At 39.4% G+C, this 13,986-nt stretch overlaps 1 protein-coding gene across 1 annotated transcript; it reads left to right on the top strand.

The window, feature by feature from the left end:
* Window positions 1-2,117: 2,117 nt before the first annotated feature.
* cercam (cerebral endothelial cell adhesion molecule) lies at window positions 2,118-13,742 on the top strand. Its single transcript, XM_035668214.1, has 12 exons — window positions 2,118-2,553; window positions 4,405-4,515; window positions 5,268-5,385; window positions 5,598-5,732; window positions 6,003-6,207; window positions 6,369-6,488; window positions 6,682-6,758; window positions 7,236-7,342; window positions 7,583-7,715; window positions 8,379-8,506; window positions 9,203-9,406; window positions 11,438-13,742. Exons 1-12 carry the CDS (start codon window positions 2,351-2,353, stop codon window positions 11,670-11,672), a joined length of 1,776 nt encoding a protein of 591 aa, XP_035524107.1. The 5' UTR covers window positions 2,118-2,350; the 3' UTR covers window positions 11,673-13,742.
* Window positions 13,743-13,986: the final 244 nt, after the last annotated feature.

Genomic DNA, 13,986 nt, shown 5'->3' with positions numbered 1-13,986 from the left:
TTAAGTCTGGTGGTACAGTAGCGGAAGCTTCTGTAAGTTTCCTTAAGAAATACAGTCGTGTCTGCGCTTTCTTAACCAGTGTGGAGATGTGAAATGACCACTACAGGTTCTCTGTGATATTGATTCCCAGGAATCTGCAACTGTTCATCTGCTCCACCTCAGCTCCACTGATGTAAACAGGGGTGTGTGTCTTTGCCTCCTTTCCCCCTAAAATCAACAGTCAGCTTCTTGGTTTTGCTGAAGTTAAGCAGTAGGTCGGTCCACTCTGCAGCATTGTTGATTTCCTCCCCGATATGTCATATATGATAAGTCTCATCATTGTTTGAAATCTAGCTCATGATGGTGGTGTCATCTGCAAACTTCACAACAGAGTTGTCTCCATGTTGGGGGATGCAATAATGGGTGTACAGTGTGAACAGAAGGGGGCTGAGCACACAGCCCTGTGGGGCTCCAGTGTTGAGCACTAGAGTGGAAGAGGTGTGAGCACCAATCCGAGCTGTTTGGGGTCAGTTTGTGAGGTCCAATATCCAGTAGCAGAGTGCGGTAGTCAGGTTTACCAATACGTTTCATGTTTCACTGGGGAGATTGTGTTGAATGCTGAGCTGAAATCAACAAACAGAATTCTGATGTAGGTGTTATTTTTCATTATTATTTAAATATTTTTAAGTGTGTGACAACTGAGTGGATGGCAGTCGAGGTGATCCTTTTCCAAATGGTCTTTTCTTTCTAAAGTACAGTAAAGCGTGTGCGCTACACAGACTGTGTGAGGTAAGCAGCAAAAAAAAAAACCTCTGTTTCTTTTAAAACTCATCAACACAGCAGTCTATATACAGTAATGTGATAAACCAAGCGGTGAAATAAACACTCAGATCTTTTACTTAAGTGAAAGTATCAATACTACAGTGTAAAAATACTTATGTACTAGTGCATAAGTATTATCAGCATAATGTATTTAATAGGGATGCACCAATATATTGCCTTTTTCATATCGGCCTACTGGCAAATAAGATAATATTCACAGATATTAGTGGCTGATATTTATCTACTTATCTGTATCAATTTTGCAATGACTAAATGTTGTGGTATTAGTTATTCATATTTATATTATTGATATTGAAAAAATATAAGAACTGTCACAAATGACACGCAAACATGCAGACAGTTCAGTGCACGAAGACAGCGAGCGGCTGTTCAGCAGATGACTTTGTTACCTGGCACAAAAGGGTGAATGAAGAACAACAACAAAAAAACGTCAGTATCAACATCGGCTATCGGTCAAATTGTTATTTTAAATACTGTATCAGCACAGAATTTCCGTGCATCCCTAGTATTTAAAACATCAACTGCAGTCATTATGCAGAATGCCACCTTTTAACGTGTTATATTATTACAGAATTGGAGATAAGTTGTTGTGTACTTTAATATGGAACAATGCATCATATTTTCTAAATTGATCATATGTTTTGTATGTAGACTGGTATGATGTAAAGATACTTGTCTTGCCAAATAAAAAGTACCATTTATGGCTCTAAGTGCATAAAGTAACCCCAGCATTGTACTTGAGTGCTGTACTTAAGAAACTATAATTGGTTAACTGAAGAAAGCATGAGATCAAAGGCCTCAGACAGACACTCAGTTTGAGTAATGGGTCTTGGATCAAAACCTCCCTCTGCTGGTGAGTCTCTGAAACTGCTGCCAGAATAAACACACCAGAACATGTAGCCTACATGATGTACATTGTATTCTTCATGTTTTTTTTAATTTTACACTACACCAATATATCTCATCCAAATTGTATTTATAAACCTCAATATGAATGGAAACCCTTACACTGGAGTCTAAATGTCTGACCCATAAATTACACGTAAAGGGAGTAAAGAGCTGAACTACTATTGCTGACACAGTGTATTATCACTAGTTACTATCAGTGAATTTCCTTATATTTTACCCATTAACAGGTGATTTATCTATTGCAGAACCAGTGATAAGCGGATGTTTAGAGGGGTTTTCTGGCTGTATATTCCTGAAACATAGCTTCCCCACTATGTCACCATGCGTGTCTCCTGAGACTTACAAAGAACTCCAACCTGGCCAAATCACGCCTTCATCTTTGGATGGCGTTGTCAGACTTTTACTTGTGCCACGGGCCTAAAGCGGAAGCTGTAATTTAACCCTCTCTCGTGACAGGGTTTGGATTTGTTCTTGGAAAAAACAAGCCAGCTTGTACGATAAGGAGGGGGGGTTAAACATTTGGGAAAGCCCTGATTTTTTTTTTCTTTCTTGGACTGCTGACGCGTCCAGCGGCTACGTGCTGTGCCTTAGCACCGTGGATTTTCCTTATCCCTCCACCATGTTACTTCACTTTATACTTTTACTGGCCTTGGTTTTCCAGGCTGACTCCTACTTTTCGGAGGAAAAGTACCCGGAGGAGTCGAAAATGCAGCCTCCTACGGTGGTTATCGCTATCATAGCCAGGAACACTGCTCATTCCCTGCCGTACTACCTCGGAGCTCTGGAGAGACTCAACTACCCCAAAGATCGCATCTCTGTGTGGTGGGTTTTTTTGTTCCTTGCATGGACACTGTGGGCTGCATGCACTGCCAGGCTGTTTGTAGACGGCTCTGTTTTTTTTTTATCCGACGATTGCAGCCGTTCAAAAGGTCAATGGCATTTAAATTAGTTTGTGAAAGCAGCAGCGTCCTACCCCTCCCCTGTTCCCCTCTGCGCCTTTCACAGCACAGGCTGCCTTTCACTCTGCCACATTCATTTCCTACTGTGGACTGCATGACATTTTCTCTTCTGTGGAGTTACTTCTAACTGATACTCTTCCTGTGCTGTGATTTTATTATAAAATGTGTCTAACACTTGTGATTAAAACCCACAAACTGAGCTGTCCTCCAAGGGGTTTAGCAGGATGTGGCTCTGTGAGGTTACTTTATGTGTCATAAAGTTGCCCTGATCTCATCTAAAAGCTATTCTGCTTGTATTCAAAGTTTGATTTGAAGAAACCAAGAAGGAGAACATTAACTGTTGCAGCACAAAACAGAGCCCGATAATCATATAACACCACCAATGGGGAGTAATGGTGTAGCATTAAAAATGTGATGTGTGTTTTGCACAAAGGTGGTAAAGGTGCTGTAGGTGTTCACAGTAGTGTGTGCGTGTGTGTGTGCAGGATATGTCACTGTATAAAACACTTTATATCACAATATCAATATCATGATAAAGTACATTTTCTAAAAATCCATTGAGAAATTGTTCATGGATGAAAGAACTAGATAAGAGTGTGTTTTCAGCTAATTTAGCAAATTAAATACCTAGTAAATCAAAATACTTTATCTCGGTGCCAATGTGATATCCCGTTTTACTTTAAACATCCCACTAACTAGTGCCTCGTCCAATTTAATCCATGAATGACTAACGACTATATTTAGTATATTAAGGACACAGAGTTTATTGTTTTTGATAGAGGTGGAAACACGAATGTTGCAGTGGAAACTCTCAAGGCATGCAGAAAATGTTTGGATTTCACATATTTATCAAGCCTTAATTGGTAGACAAAGTTGACTTTCCTTTTTTTTTTAATTCCCAAAATAACCCTAATATTCATTTAACATGTACAATAATATTAACACTGGATCAATGACATGTATTATTGAAATTAAAGTTCTGAATCCAATGGTACCAATGTGATAAAACTCCATTATAGTGTTTGAGACACAGCCATTTCTGTAGCACACTGTATTTAGTCACTAGGGGTTACTCATTTTATCCAGTATCAGAGTGCATTATATGTCTCTTAGGTCTCCACAGTGGAAATACTGGACCAAGAAAAAACTGTTTTCTTTTTGAATCTATAGTGTAACAGTCCAGAAAATGTGTATATAAAAAGTTATAAAGATCGGAATTAAGCTATTATTCTAGAGCTGTTTCCTGTAAAATAAAAAGCAACCCCTAGTGACTAACAACTAAAAGTATCTTAAGAAAAATCTTGTGCTGTAGCCTCATACTTTTGACCTTTTTGAAAAATGTGTGCTTAATACTTTAAGTGCTGCAAAGGGAATTATGAAATTCCACATTAATGTGGACATGAATGGGTTAGTGATGCTCTTCAAAGTGGTGACCATCTTCTCTTTTAAATGAAGCTTTCTCAGAAATTGTTCTGTGAGAGAAGAGATCCAAAGCATATTTCAGAGGACTATATGCAGTAACAGTGTGCTGTGAACTGTAGGCTGCACCACTGAATCAACTGAGTGTGCTTAAAGATGTAAGAAAATGCAACTCAATCACAGACATGAGACTAGTTATTATTTGTAAATATTTGTTGGGATTCACTTTTAAACATATCAGTTCTTTGGTCAGGTCATGTATTTTAACAATCTGCTTTCTCTCTGTGCTCCTCAGGGCGGCCACAGATCACAACTCGGATAACACCACAGCCATACTGAAAGAGTGGCTTACTGTCATGCAGAAATATTACCATTATGTTGAGTGGAGACCTATGGACCAGCCCACGTAAGTCCAACTATATTTAATTTATTGAACTTTATTTACAGTTGTGATCCGGGCACACATCCTGTCCTGATCCTGTTGGTCTAAGCAAACTTAGCTAGCCAGGACACTTCATTGGGTGCATTAATATGAAGGATGAGACAGGAGTAAGTCTGCATTTTGTCTTTTATTTCATCAGGATCACAATCAGATTCCCTGAAGCGCGATTCTGTTGGCAATGAGTTGAATTTATCAACTGGGGGTAACCAAATAAATGTGCAAATGGTCCAAAACGGCACTTTAAGCACTGCTCTTGCCCGTGCAGTCTTTTGTGAAGTTTATTAACACACCTTAATAGTCTCTTAGACTGTAGTTCATTTATTAGTCATGGTGGAGCCACTGTATTGCCTACAGTTAACTCTCATTTTCACTTAACATAATCAGGAATGATGCAGCACGCCTCTGCTTGTCCATACGCGTAACTCTGTACATCTGTTTGAGCTGAAGAGGCCATTAGTGGAAATTATTTGTGTATGTCAGTTATACAGTTGGAGTGAACTAATCTGCTTATCACTGAACTCTATAGGCTGTCAGTCTAGCTGTATTTTAAGCTGTGTATAGAATATATATAAACGATTCATAGCATTTATTTGGGTGAATAAATTCACCCCATATTTTCTTTAAGAGTTGCTAAAACCTCTTAACTTATTTAGGAAAGGTACAGTAAAATCAGTACGGCAATAAACTGTAATGTCTGTTGTGTCCCTCTATCTTAGGTCCTATGCAGGAGAGTTGGGTCCTAAGCATTGGCCCAACAGCAGATATGAGTATGTGATGAAGCTGAAGCAGGCAGTGCTCAACTTTGCCAGGAAACGCTGGGCTGATTACATCCTGGTAAATAATAAAAGAATCATTCTTGTGACAGCAGTTTAAGATTCATATCAGGCCCCTTCTCTTGATTTATCTGATGCGATTTGTTCCCTATTTGCTGCAGTTGCTCCAGCCTAGAAAAGATTTTGGCACTGATTGTTCCAGAGACATAACACCACAGTCACTCTCCTGTTTTTTCCTCTCTTTCCTTTGTCCCCTCTGTCTCTCTGTTTCAGTACGCTGACACAGATAATATCCTCACCAACCCAGATACCCTCAATCTGCTGATAGCAGAGAACAAGTCAGTCATTGCTCCCATGCTAGACTCTCAGGGAGCGTACTCCAACTACTGGTGTGGAATCACTCCACAGGTGAGTGTGAACCTGATAGTGATCAATCATCCACTGAAAGGGAAATACATGCGAACAACTGTGCTCAATCATTACTGAGTTGCATACATTATGGACTAGAAAATAACCTCTTTAGCAAAAACACCCCCCTAAGAAGATATTAGTTTTTTTAATGTATAGGGCAGAAAATTCACAGAACCGAGATTAAAGGTTGTGTTACAAGTAACCGCAGTTGCTCTTCTGATATTTCTCTATGAGTGCCCTCTACACATCCTAATCCATCTCTCTCAGGGATATTATCGTCGAACAGCAGAGTATTTCCCCACCCGTCACCGTCACAGACTGGGCTGCTTCCCCGTGCCCATGGTCCACTCCACCTTGCTACTGGATTTAAGGAAGGAAGGCATGAAGAAGCTGGCCTTCTTCCCTCCTCATGCGGACTACTCGTGGCCCTACGACGACATCATCGTGTTCGCCTTCTCTTGCCGAGCTGCAGGTTCGTCAGCACTTGCTTGTGATTATGTTTTTTGTAATCGCAACCACTTAAAAGATGGGGAGAACAAGACAAGTAATAGGGTTTACTTAAATGTCTCATTCATTCATTCATTCATTCATTCATTCATTCATTCATTGATTAATTTTTTAAATCCTATTTAGAGATACAGATGTATTTGTGTAACAAGGAGCGCTACGGCTACCTGAACGTCCCAGCCAAACCTCACCACTCCTTGGAAGATGATCGCCTCAACTTTGTCCATGTCCATCTTGAGTCCATGAGTAAGAGCAGGCTGTATTCTCTATTTTAATATTAATAAAGACAAATACTGACAGAGAATAAAAACAAACCAAACTGATAACACAGACTGAAAAATATACGAAAAACAGCATTCACTATGTTGTGTTGGTTCAGCTTTATTCACATATATGTTAAAAGCTCTCTTCTATATTTTGTTCCCTCTTTGTCAAACAGTTGATGGTCCTCCAATGCAGCCCTCACGCTTTGTCCATGCGATCCCAAAGCAGAGAGACCTCATGGGCTTTGATGAAGTAAGATACACCCCATTGTTTTTCCAGTTGGGATGTAGCTCTGTTTCAGAGTTATTTCTGATATATTAATATAATGTATACATATATTAGATATTTCTAGACCAACATGGTAGTCTCAGCATCTGTGAAAAAAACATTGTACCCTAACATCTCAACTTTGAGGTCTAAAATGATTATGGCTATCTGTTTTGACTTACTTACCCTGACTCTTGAATGGCATTAATCAGAATCCTGGTGTTGTGCCTTACTTGTCTTCACATCTGCTTTCCATTTAATTTTTAAAGTCACACAAGGGACTATTAAATAATGAAAGCATGAAAGAAATCAACTTTCAGGCTGTTTCCATCATTCAGAAGTGAGAATTACATTTTTACAGAAAATAAAGTGCAGACTATAGACTTGTTTACAGAAGTCAAAGATTGGAGTTAATGATTTCAGTTTTGATGTGTTAAATAATCATTGTCCTCGTCTCCTCAGATATATCTGATTAATCTGCGACGTCGTCCTGACCGTAGAGAGCGGATGTTATTCTCTCTGAATGAGCTGGAGATTGACGTCAAGGTGGTGGACGCTGTGGATGGAAAGTGAGTACACTCACAGGGAAAGAGCACTCAACTGGCTTAGTATGTTGTTGAGTGTTTCTGTTTTTCCATGAGAAAGAGATAAAAAAATGAATGCCAGAATAGCAGATACTGACAGAAACTGTAGATTGGAGAATGGTTGGTGGAAGGAAAAAAAATATCTTCAGAAATGTAGATGCATCATGGTTTTGTTTAATTCATGGTATATAATATGTGTGTGTGTGTGTGTGTGTGTGTGCGCAGTGCACTGAACAGTAGTGACATTAAGATCCTGGGTGTCGACCTGCTGCCGGGCTATTATGACCCGTTCTCTGGACGCACCCTAACCAAAGGAGAGGTGGGCTGCTTCCTCAGCCACTTCTACATCTGGAAGGAGGTGAGAAGACACTCACACTATACATTATACATTATATATACATGAAAGTCGTTATTGGCATGACTAATTAACATCCTATACCATGTTTGTTTAATATGTACAAAAACTGAAATGTAAGAACGATAATTCACCCAGCCAGGCTAGCTTTTTGCTTTTTGTGCTAAGCTAACCGGCTGCTGGCTGCACTCTTACATGAGAGAACAATGGCGTTCTGGTCTACAGTTGGGGTTGGAGTTGTTATTTATCTTAATCTGTTTATCAAAACCATCCAAATCCCTTTAAAAATGTATTTAGGTACTCTGTTTGAGGCGATGGGAGTTTAGTGATGGGAGACAATTTAGAGACAATTTATCAATTAAAAAAATTAAAAAATGTTTTATTGTATTCACTGCAGCAGTTTTAAGTATAAATAAATAAATAAACTTAATTTTAAATACTGATATTTATAGAACCAAAACTCAAAATTGTTTCCCTTGCTATTAAAAAAAGAGGAGATCTGGAACTGGTCTAGAACTGGACCCTTTTTAAGTCTCACCCCTCTTTGTCACTGTCCCATCTTTTCTTTCCCCATCAGTTTAGTTTTCAAAAACAAAATCTTGAATGTTTTGTTTTTTTCTCTTTATGCCTTAACCATCAACACATGTTTGTCCTTCTCCTCCTCAGATGGTGGACATGCAGATGGACAAGGCGCTGGTATTTGAGGACGACGTTCGCTTCCAGGCTAACTTTAAACGGCGAGTCCTCAGACTGATGGAGGAGATCGAGAAAGTAGAGCTGGACTGGGACATCATGTAAGAGGGACACATTTTATTCACGTGGTTCTTGTTTTAAAAGGATTTAGGCTAATGTTGAGGGTTAGGCAGGGATGGGTAAGGTCAGGTTAAGGCAAGACAGCATCGTTAAAAGTATGTTGTGTGTATGTGTGGTGACGAATGGGGTCAGAAGTCAGAAGGAAAAATTCCCGTGCAGGAATGCACATCATTCATATGTGCACAGGCGTTTCTGTGATGAAGGTTTCCACAGGACAAAGAAACAAATGTTTCTAATTGAAATCATACTGGAATGAGTAGACAAAACTTCAGGCACACAATGAAAGCCGTCTCTATCATTCTTTTTTGTGTGCATTGTGGTTGCCGTATCTCTCTGAAAATGGTTGGACACATGCAGAACAAATGCTGCAAAAAAACCCCAATGCTTTAAAAATGATTTCCAACCCATATGGCTGCAAAGAAAAGCAACACTAGAACAGTACCCAGATGTTTTTGGACACTGCCTCTTTTCTTTCTTTTTCTTTCCTTTTTAGATTTGCATATATTTTCTCTTTTATTGTCTTTATTTCATCTGTATTTTTATTTTTCTCATATTTATTGTTATGTACCAATATACCAAGGCAGATGTCTTGTATGTGAAAACCTAAAACTGTTTCTAATTCTTCTTCCTTATAGTTTGTGTCCTTCATCCTCTCTTATTTCTCTTTGTGGCTAAAGATACTTGGGCAGGAAGCAGGTGAATCCTGGAAAGGAGGAGGCAGTGGAGAACGTTCGCAACTTGGTGGTGGCTGACTACTCGTACTGGACTCTGTCCTATGCCATCTCCCTGCAGGGAGCCCAGAAACTGCTCAACGCTGAGCCACTTTCCAAGATGCTGCCTGTCGATGAATTCCTCCCCATCATGTATGACAAACATCCCAAGTATGTATGACAACACTGAATCTAGTCACTCGTTGCACTTGCACGCATTCACACTCATACTTTTATTGTTTTAATCTTTGATCTTGATGAATATTTTGGTGAAATTATATGATTGATGATATGTTTCCTATCAGTCATTTTCACATTCCTTGACTTCTGTGACAAAACTCTTTCAGCACTCTACAACTTCCTTGTGCTGCCACATCTATAAAGCTAAAGCTGACCTCACAATTGCTCCAAACATTCTTTCCTATAGTTGCCCAAACGTGCATACATGCTATGTATTTAGCCTAGTTTTTTTTGTGGCGTTAGTAGATTAAAGAACTATAGTAAAGTCTGTGGTTTACTTCTCGTTTTTGGCCATAATCTCTATTCTTGTCAGTTTAATATGCAGTCTCTGTCGAGCTGAATTAGAACACCACATTTCAAAGTAGGTCTTTAAGCTTTCTGAATATTTTTCTTTTTATGATGTACAGGTTTCATGGCAGCATCTCTTTCTGGGATTGATTGTCTGGATTTTGGGCAATGTGGATTGTCACTTTTTTAGGTGCAGTGTGGTTGCCAGAGGGGATTCAGATGTGTTTGTGGCAGACTTGTGCTGAACTGTTATAAAACTAGCATTTCCTTTAATGTTTTTAGTCACGCTATTGGTATGGGTTGACGGATGGGAATGTTGGCTGGTCTGACGGTCATTCCATCACTTTGGTCCAGACTGAAATACCTCAGCAACTATTGGATGAAATTTTGTACAGACAGTCATAGTGCCCAGAGGATGAATCCCAGTGAACTTTGGTGAGGTTCACATTTTTGTCTTTTAGTGACAGCTGTTAGATAGTTCGCCAAGTTAAGTCAAATTTAAATGATATAGCCCCAAATCACAATTCCAGGGGGCTTTACAATCTGTACAACATCCTGTCCTTAGACCCTCAATTCGGGTGAGAAAAAACACCCCAATGTAAAATGTAAGAAACCTGAGGACGAGCCACAGAGGAGGGAGACATGCCATAGACGCTACATGTACAGAACAAACCAACAAAATCACATTATATACAAATATTGATGACAGTATTTCTGACACATGAAGATTATAAAATATATGTGAATAATATGGGTGCAGGAGGACGCTGAACAACTTCAGGTGTCACCAAATAGGTAGAACCTAGGCCACACGACCTCTCAGCCATGGAGACTTGGACAAGGACCACAAACACAGTAGAGACAGCACAGTATTCACACAGATATGAGACCAGGCCCGCCCACAGAAATGGCTGGGCCCCTTAAAAGGTTGAGTGAATGAGCCGTCCCGATATATGCTCTCTCTCTTGCTCCTATGTATCATGAGTATTGCTGCCCCCCCCCCAGCGGTTGGGCCCCAGAAAACCTTGCAATGAAATTTGGAACAAACATGGCTCTAGACTCTTGTTTACTTTTTTCAATTGTTTGGCTGCAATTATGTAACCCTGACCCCACTTCTAACCCTAATATCCCTCACATTAGCTCTAACCTAACGACTTTTCTCATCATCCCACACTTACAATCTAGCAGAGTAACTGAGACACACATGGTGCTGACTGTAGGAGATGAAATGCACCTTGAGCTGAAGGGCCTGCAAACCAGAAAGCCTCGCAGTGTCTGTGTGCTCCGTCATGTGTGGAAAACTGGCTTACAGCCAACCCACTTTCTCTGTTCTCTCTCTCTCTTTCTCTCTCACCTCTGTGATTCTAATTCGATATGCTTGACTGGCCTGCTAAGAATGCACAATGACCGCGCACCGCACATTGGTCCTGCTGTTGCCCTTCATGCTAAGAGTAACCAAACTGTTTATGAAAATCAGCCTCTGTCTCCATCTCTTGTCAAATCAGTGTATTTCAAATACATCACAAAATGTCACTGGTATTAATGATTCACACTGAATTGTAGGAAAACCTTTAACTCTTTAACAGTTTTCCATACAGAAGAGGTTATATCTTGTGTTTAAGTCTCAAATCAAATCAAATCTACATAATCTCTATCACTGTTCCCTCTTTGCAGCGAGGACTACAAGTCCCATTTCCCCAACAGGAACTTACAAGCCTTCAGTACACGCCCCCTTCTGGTCCAACCGTGTCACTACGCTGGTGACGCCCAGTGGGTGAGTGACACAGAGACATCCACTCTGTGGGATGATGACTCTGTACGCACTGATTGGAGGGGTTCCCATAAAACCCTGAAAGGGGCCGCGCCGTCCCCAGACATGCTGTCAGCGGCCTACAAGGATGAACTTTAGCTCAAATAAGACGTAGCCGTGGAGAACCTGCAGGTCAAAAGGCCACGAGGTCAGAGAGACAGGCGTCGGGAAGAGAAAGTGTTCTCAGACTTTATTTCAGTCCACTCTGTGTCGTACTGCTGACATGCTCAGTGTGATTTAAACTGGACTCCCAAGCATGTAAGCAAGTGTAAGGCACAATATTATTTTTGGGGGGAAACAATATGAGGGACCGTGTGAATTGAGTCTGTTTGTAAAGACATTTAAAACAATGGGTGTTTTCAATACTAGTACCGATGTCTTAGCAATTCAAATGCTTGTATTTGCACAGTAGATTATTCTTAAGAACAATCCATACTTATGATTTTTTTACTTTATTCAGACCTTTTTTTCTTCATTATGTTTAAGTTTAAACTGTTTGGTATGACAAGTTTCACATTCACAAGTTGAATGCTGACCGAGGCTCCAGTAGCTGCACTGTTCAAAACTCCTGGCAAGTCTGGACAAAGGTCTGATATTGTTATTGCTATTATTTCTCTATCGGTACAACTGTCTGTTCACTTCTCCATTTGTGAATGTCTTCCATTGGGACTGTAAAGAGATACATTTGTATTAAACAAAAAGCTAGACTGACCCTAATTAATGTTTCCATTGGCTTTAAAGCTGATGTACCTCATGGTTTCTAGGGACAGTATCAGACTGTTTCAGCGGTACCAGATTGTATTCAGGAAATATTTTGTTAGTGAAACTAACACATTGAATGTTTGCATTTGAATGATTTAATCTTCTTTAAAATGTTAAGTCATCCATAGATTAACTGAAAAAACATTGACTCATTAGACAATAGGGTTGGGTGATATATATCCGCTATCTCCAGTCCATCACCAGTTGTCTTTTGTTTTGGGTTTTTTTGGGCCAATTTTTAGGGCAATTTTTGTCATTTTATTAATGGTCTGCCTCCAAAGAATATTTTCACAATGAACTGCGGGTTTATTTCGACTAGTTTGACGGCAGGGAATACATTAACAAGGTAAATCACAGAGGCTCCAACCAGGCGCAGCACACATGCATGTGCGAATTTATCGGCAATTACCGGTTGTTTGACTGGCGGTGGCCAGTTGGAAAAACATATCGCCCAACCCTGTTAGACAATCTTCTACTCTATGGCTGTGTTTTGATGTATTTTACATTTAGCCTGAGAAATTGAAAGCTCAGATTTTGTATAATTCTACTGCCACCAGGTCAATGCTTATACTCTGGCTCTTTTAATGTTATGTTTTCTGAAGTATCAAACTGTGTTCTATGTATTTAGAAAACTAAATGATATTCTTTAGATGAAACCACAAAATGTTTAGACTCTAACATATCTGACTTAACTGTTATGTATCTTAAAAAGCAGTTCACATTATCCAAACCTAAAAAATGTTTCACATGTCAAAGTAATGTTTGAATTGAAAGTACATATGCTTGGCACTATGATACTGCACAATTACTTGAGAGGTCAGCAGACTACTTTAGACACGCTCCTTAGAAATAAACAGCTGATTTTGGGAGTGCTCAAATATTTGTATAAAATAAATGCAGCATGTTGAGCTGTGAATTCCACTTGTACATCTAAGAGGGTAACTTTGGTCCACTTGGTGTCAAACATTCATCCAGTCTTAAGTCAGTAAAAGCCATATTAAAACACAGCCTTTTTGTAGCATCACTGAGATCCTTAAATCTAAGAATGTGTTGACACGTCTGCACAGGGTTGCAATGCAAGTAAATGATGTTGTAAATCTGATGTCCCTCATTGATTTAAATCACGATGATCAATTTACACTAAACTTATATTACATTCGTCTGTCTTCATAAGCATTCATTCATTCATTTTCTGTCTGTTATTATGAGTGTTGCTTTTCCTTCATATGTCTTAATTTATTTGTCAAGTCTTTTTTCAGATGTGGCTGATGGATGAGTCACACAACATAATGTAAAGCAAACTATCAAAGTGCAATGGATTTTCTGCCAAAAGCTTCTGCGTGTGTGACTTTGAGCAATAAATTTGTATTCAGATGAAAAATGTACAGCAAACTTTTCAAACTTTAATAAAAAAAATTGATTTTATACTTTTTTGTCAGTGACTCAATGTGGTTATGTGTTTAATAAAGCAAACTTTCTGTGGATAGAAAAGTATGTAGGTATAGTTATTTGGAAAAAGTACTCCCAGATGTTGTACTTACAAAAATCCACCACAAGGGGGTATAATATAATTTGAAATGCAATAACCAGGTGGACCAGGCAGGGTACAAGTGTTTGGCTTGCATGGATGTCTTTGGAAACACAGTTGCAG

This window comes from Morone saxatilis, unplaced genomic scaffold (genome assembly GCF_004916995.1).
Source record: "Morone saxatilis isolate NCDOM2014 unplaced genomic scaffold, NCSU_SB_2.0 Contig21, whole genome shotgun sequence".
NCBI classification, from domain to species: Eukaryota; Metazoa; Chordata; class Actinopteri; family Moronidae; genus Morone; species Morone saxatilis.
The sequence above is the reverse complement of the archived record's forward strand: the minus strand, read 5'-3'. Positions and strand labels throughout refer to the sequence as shown.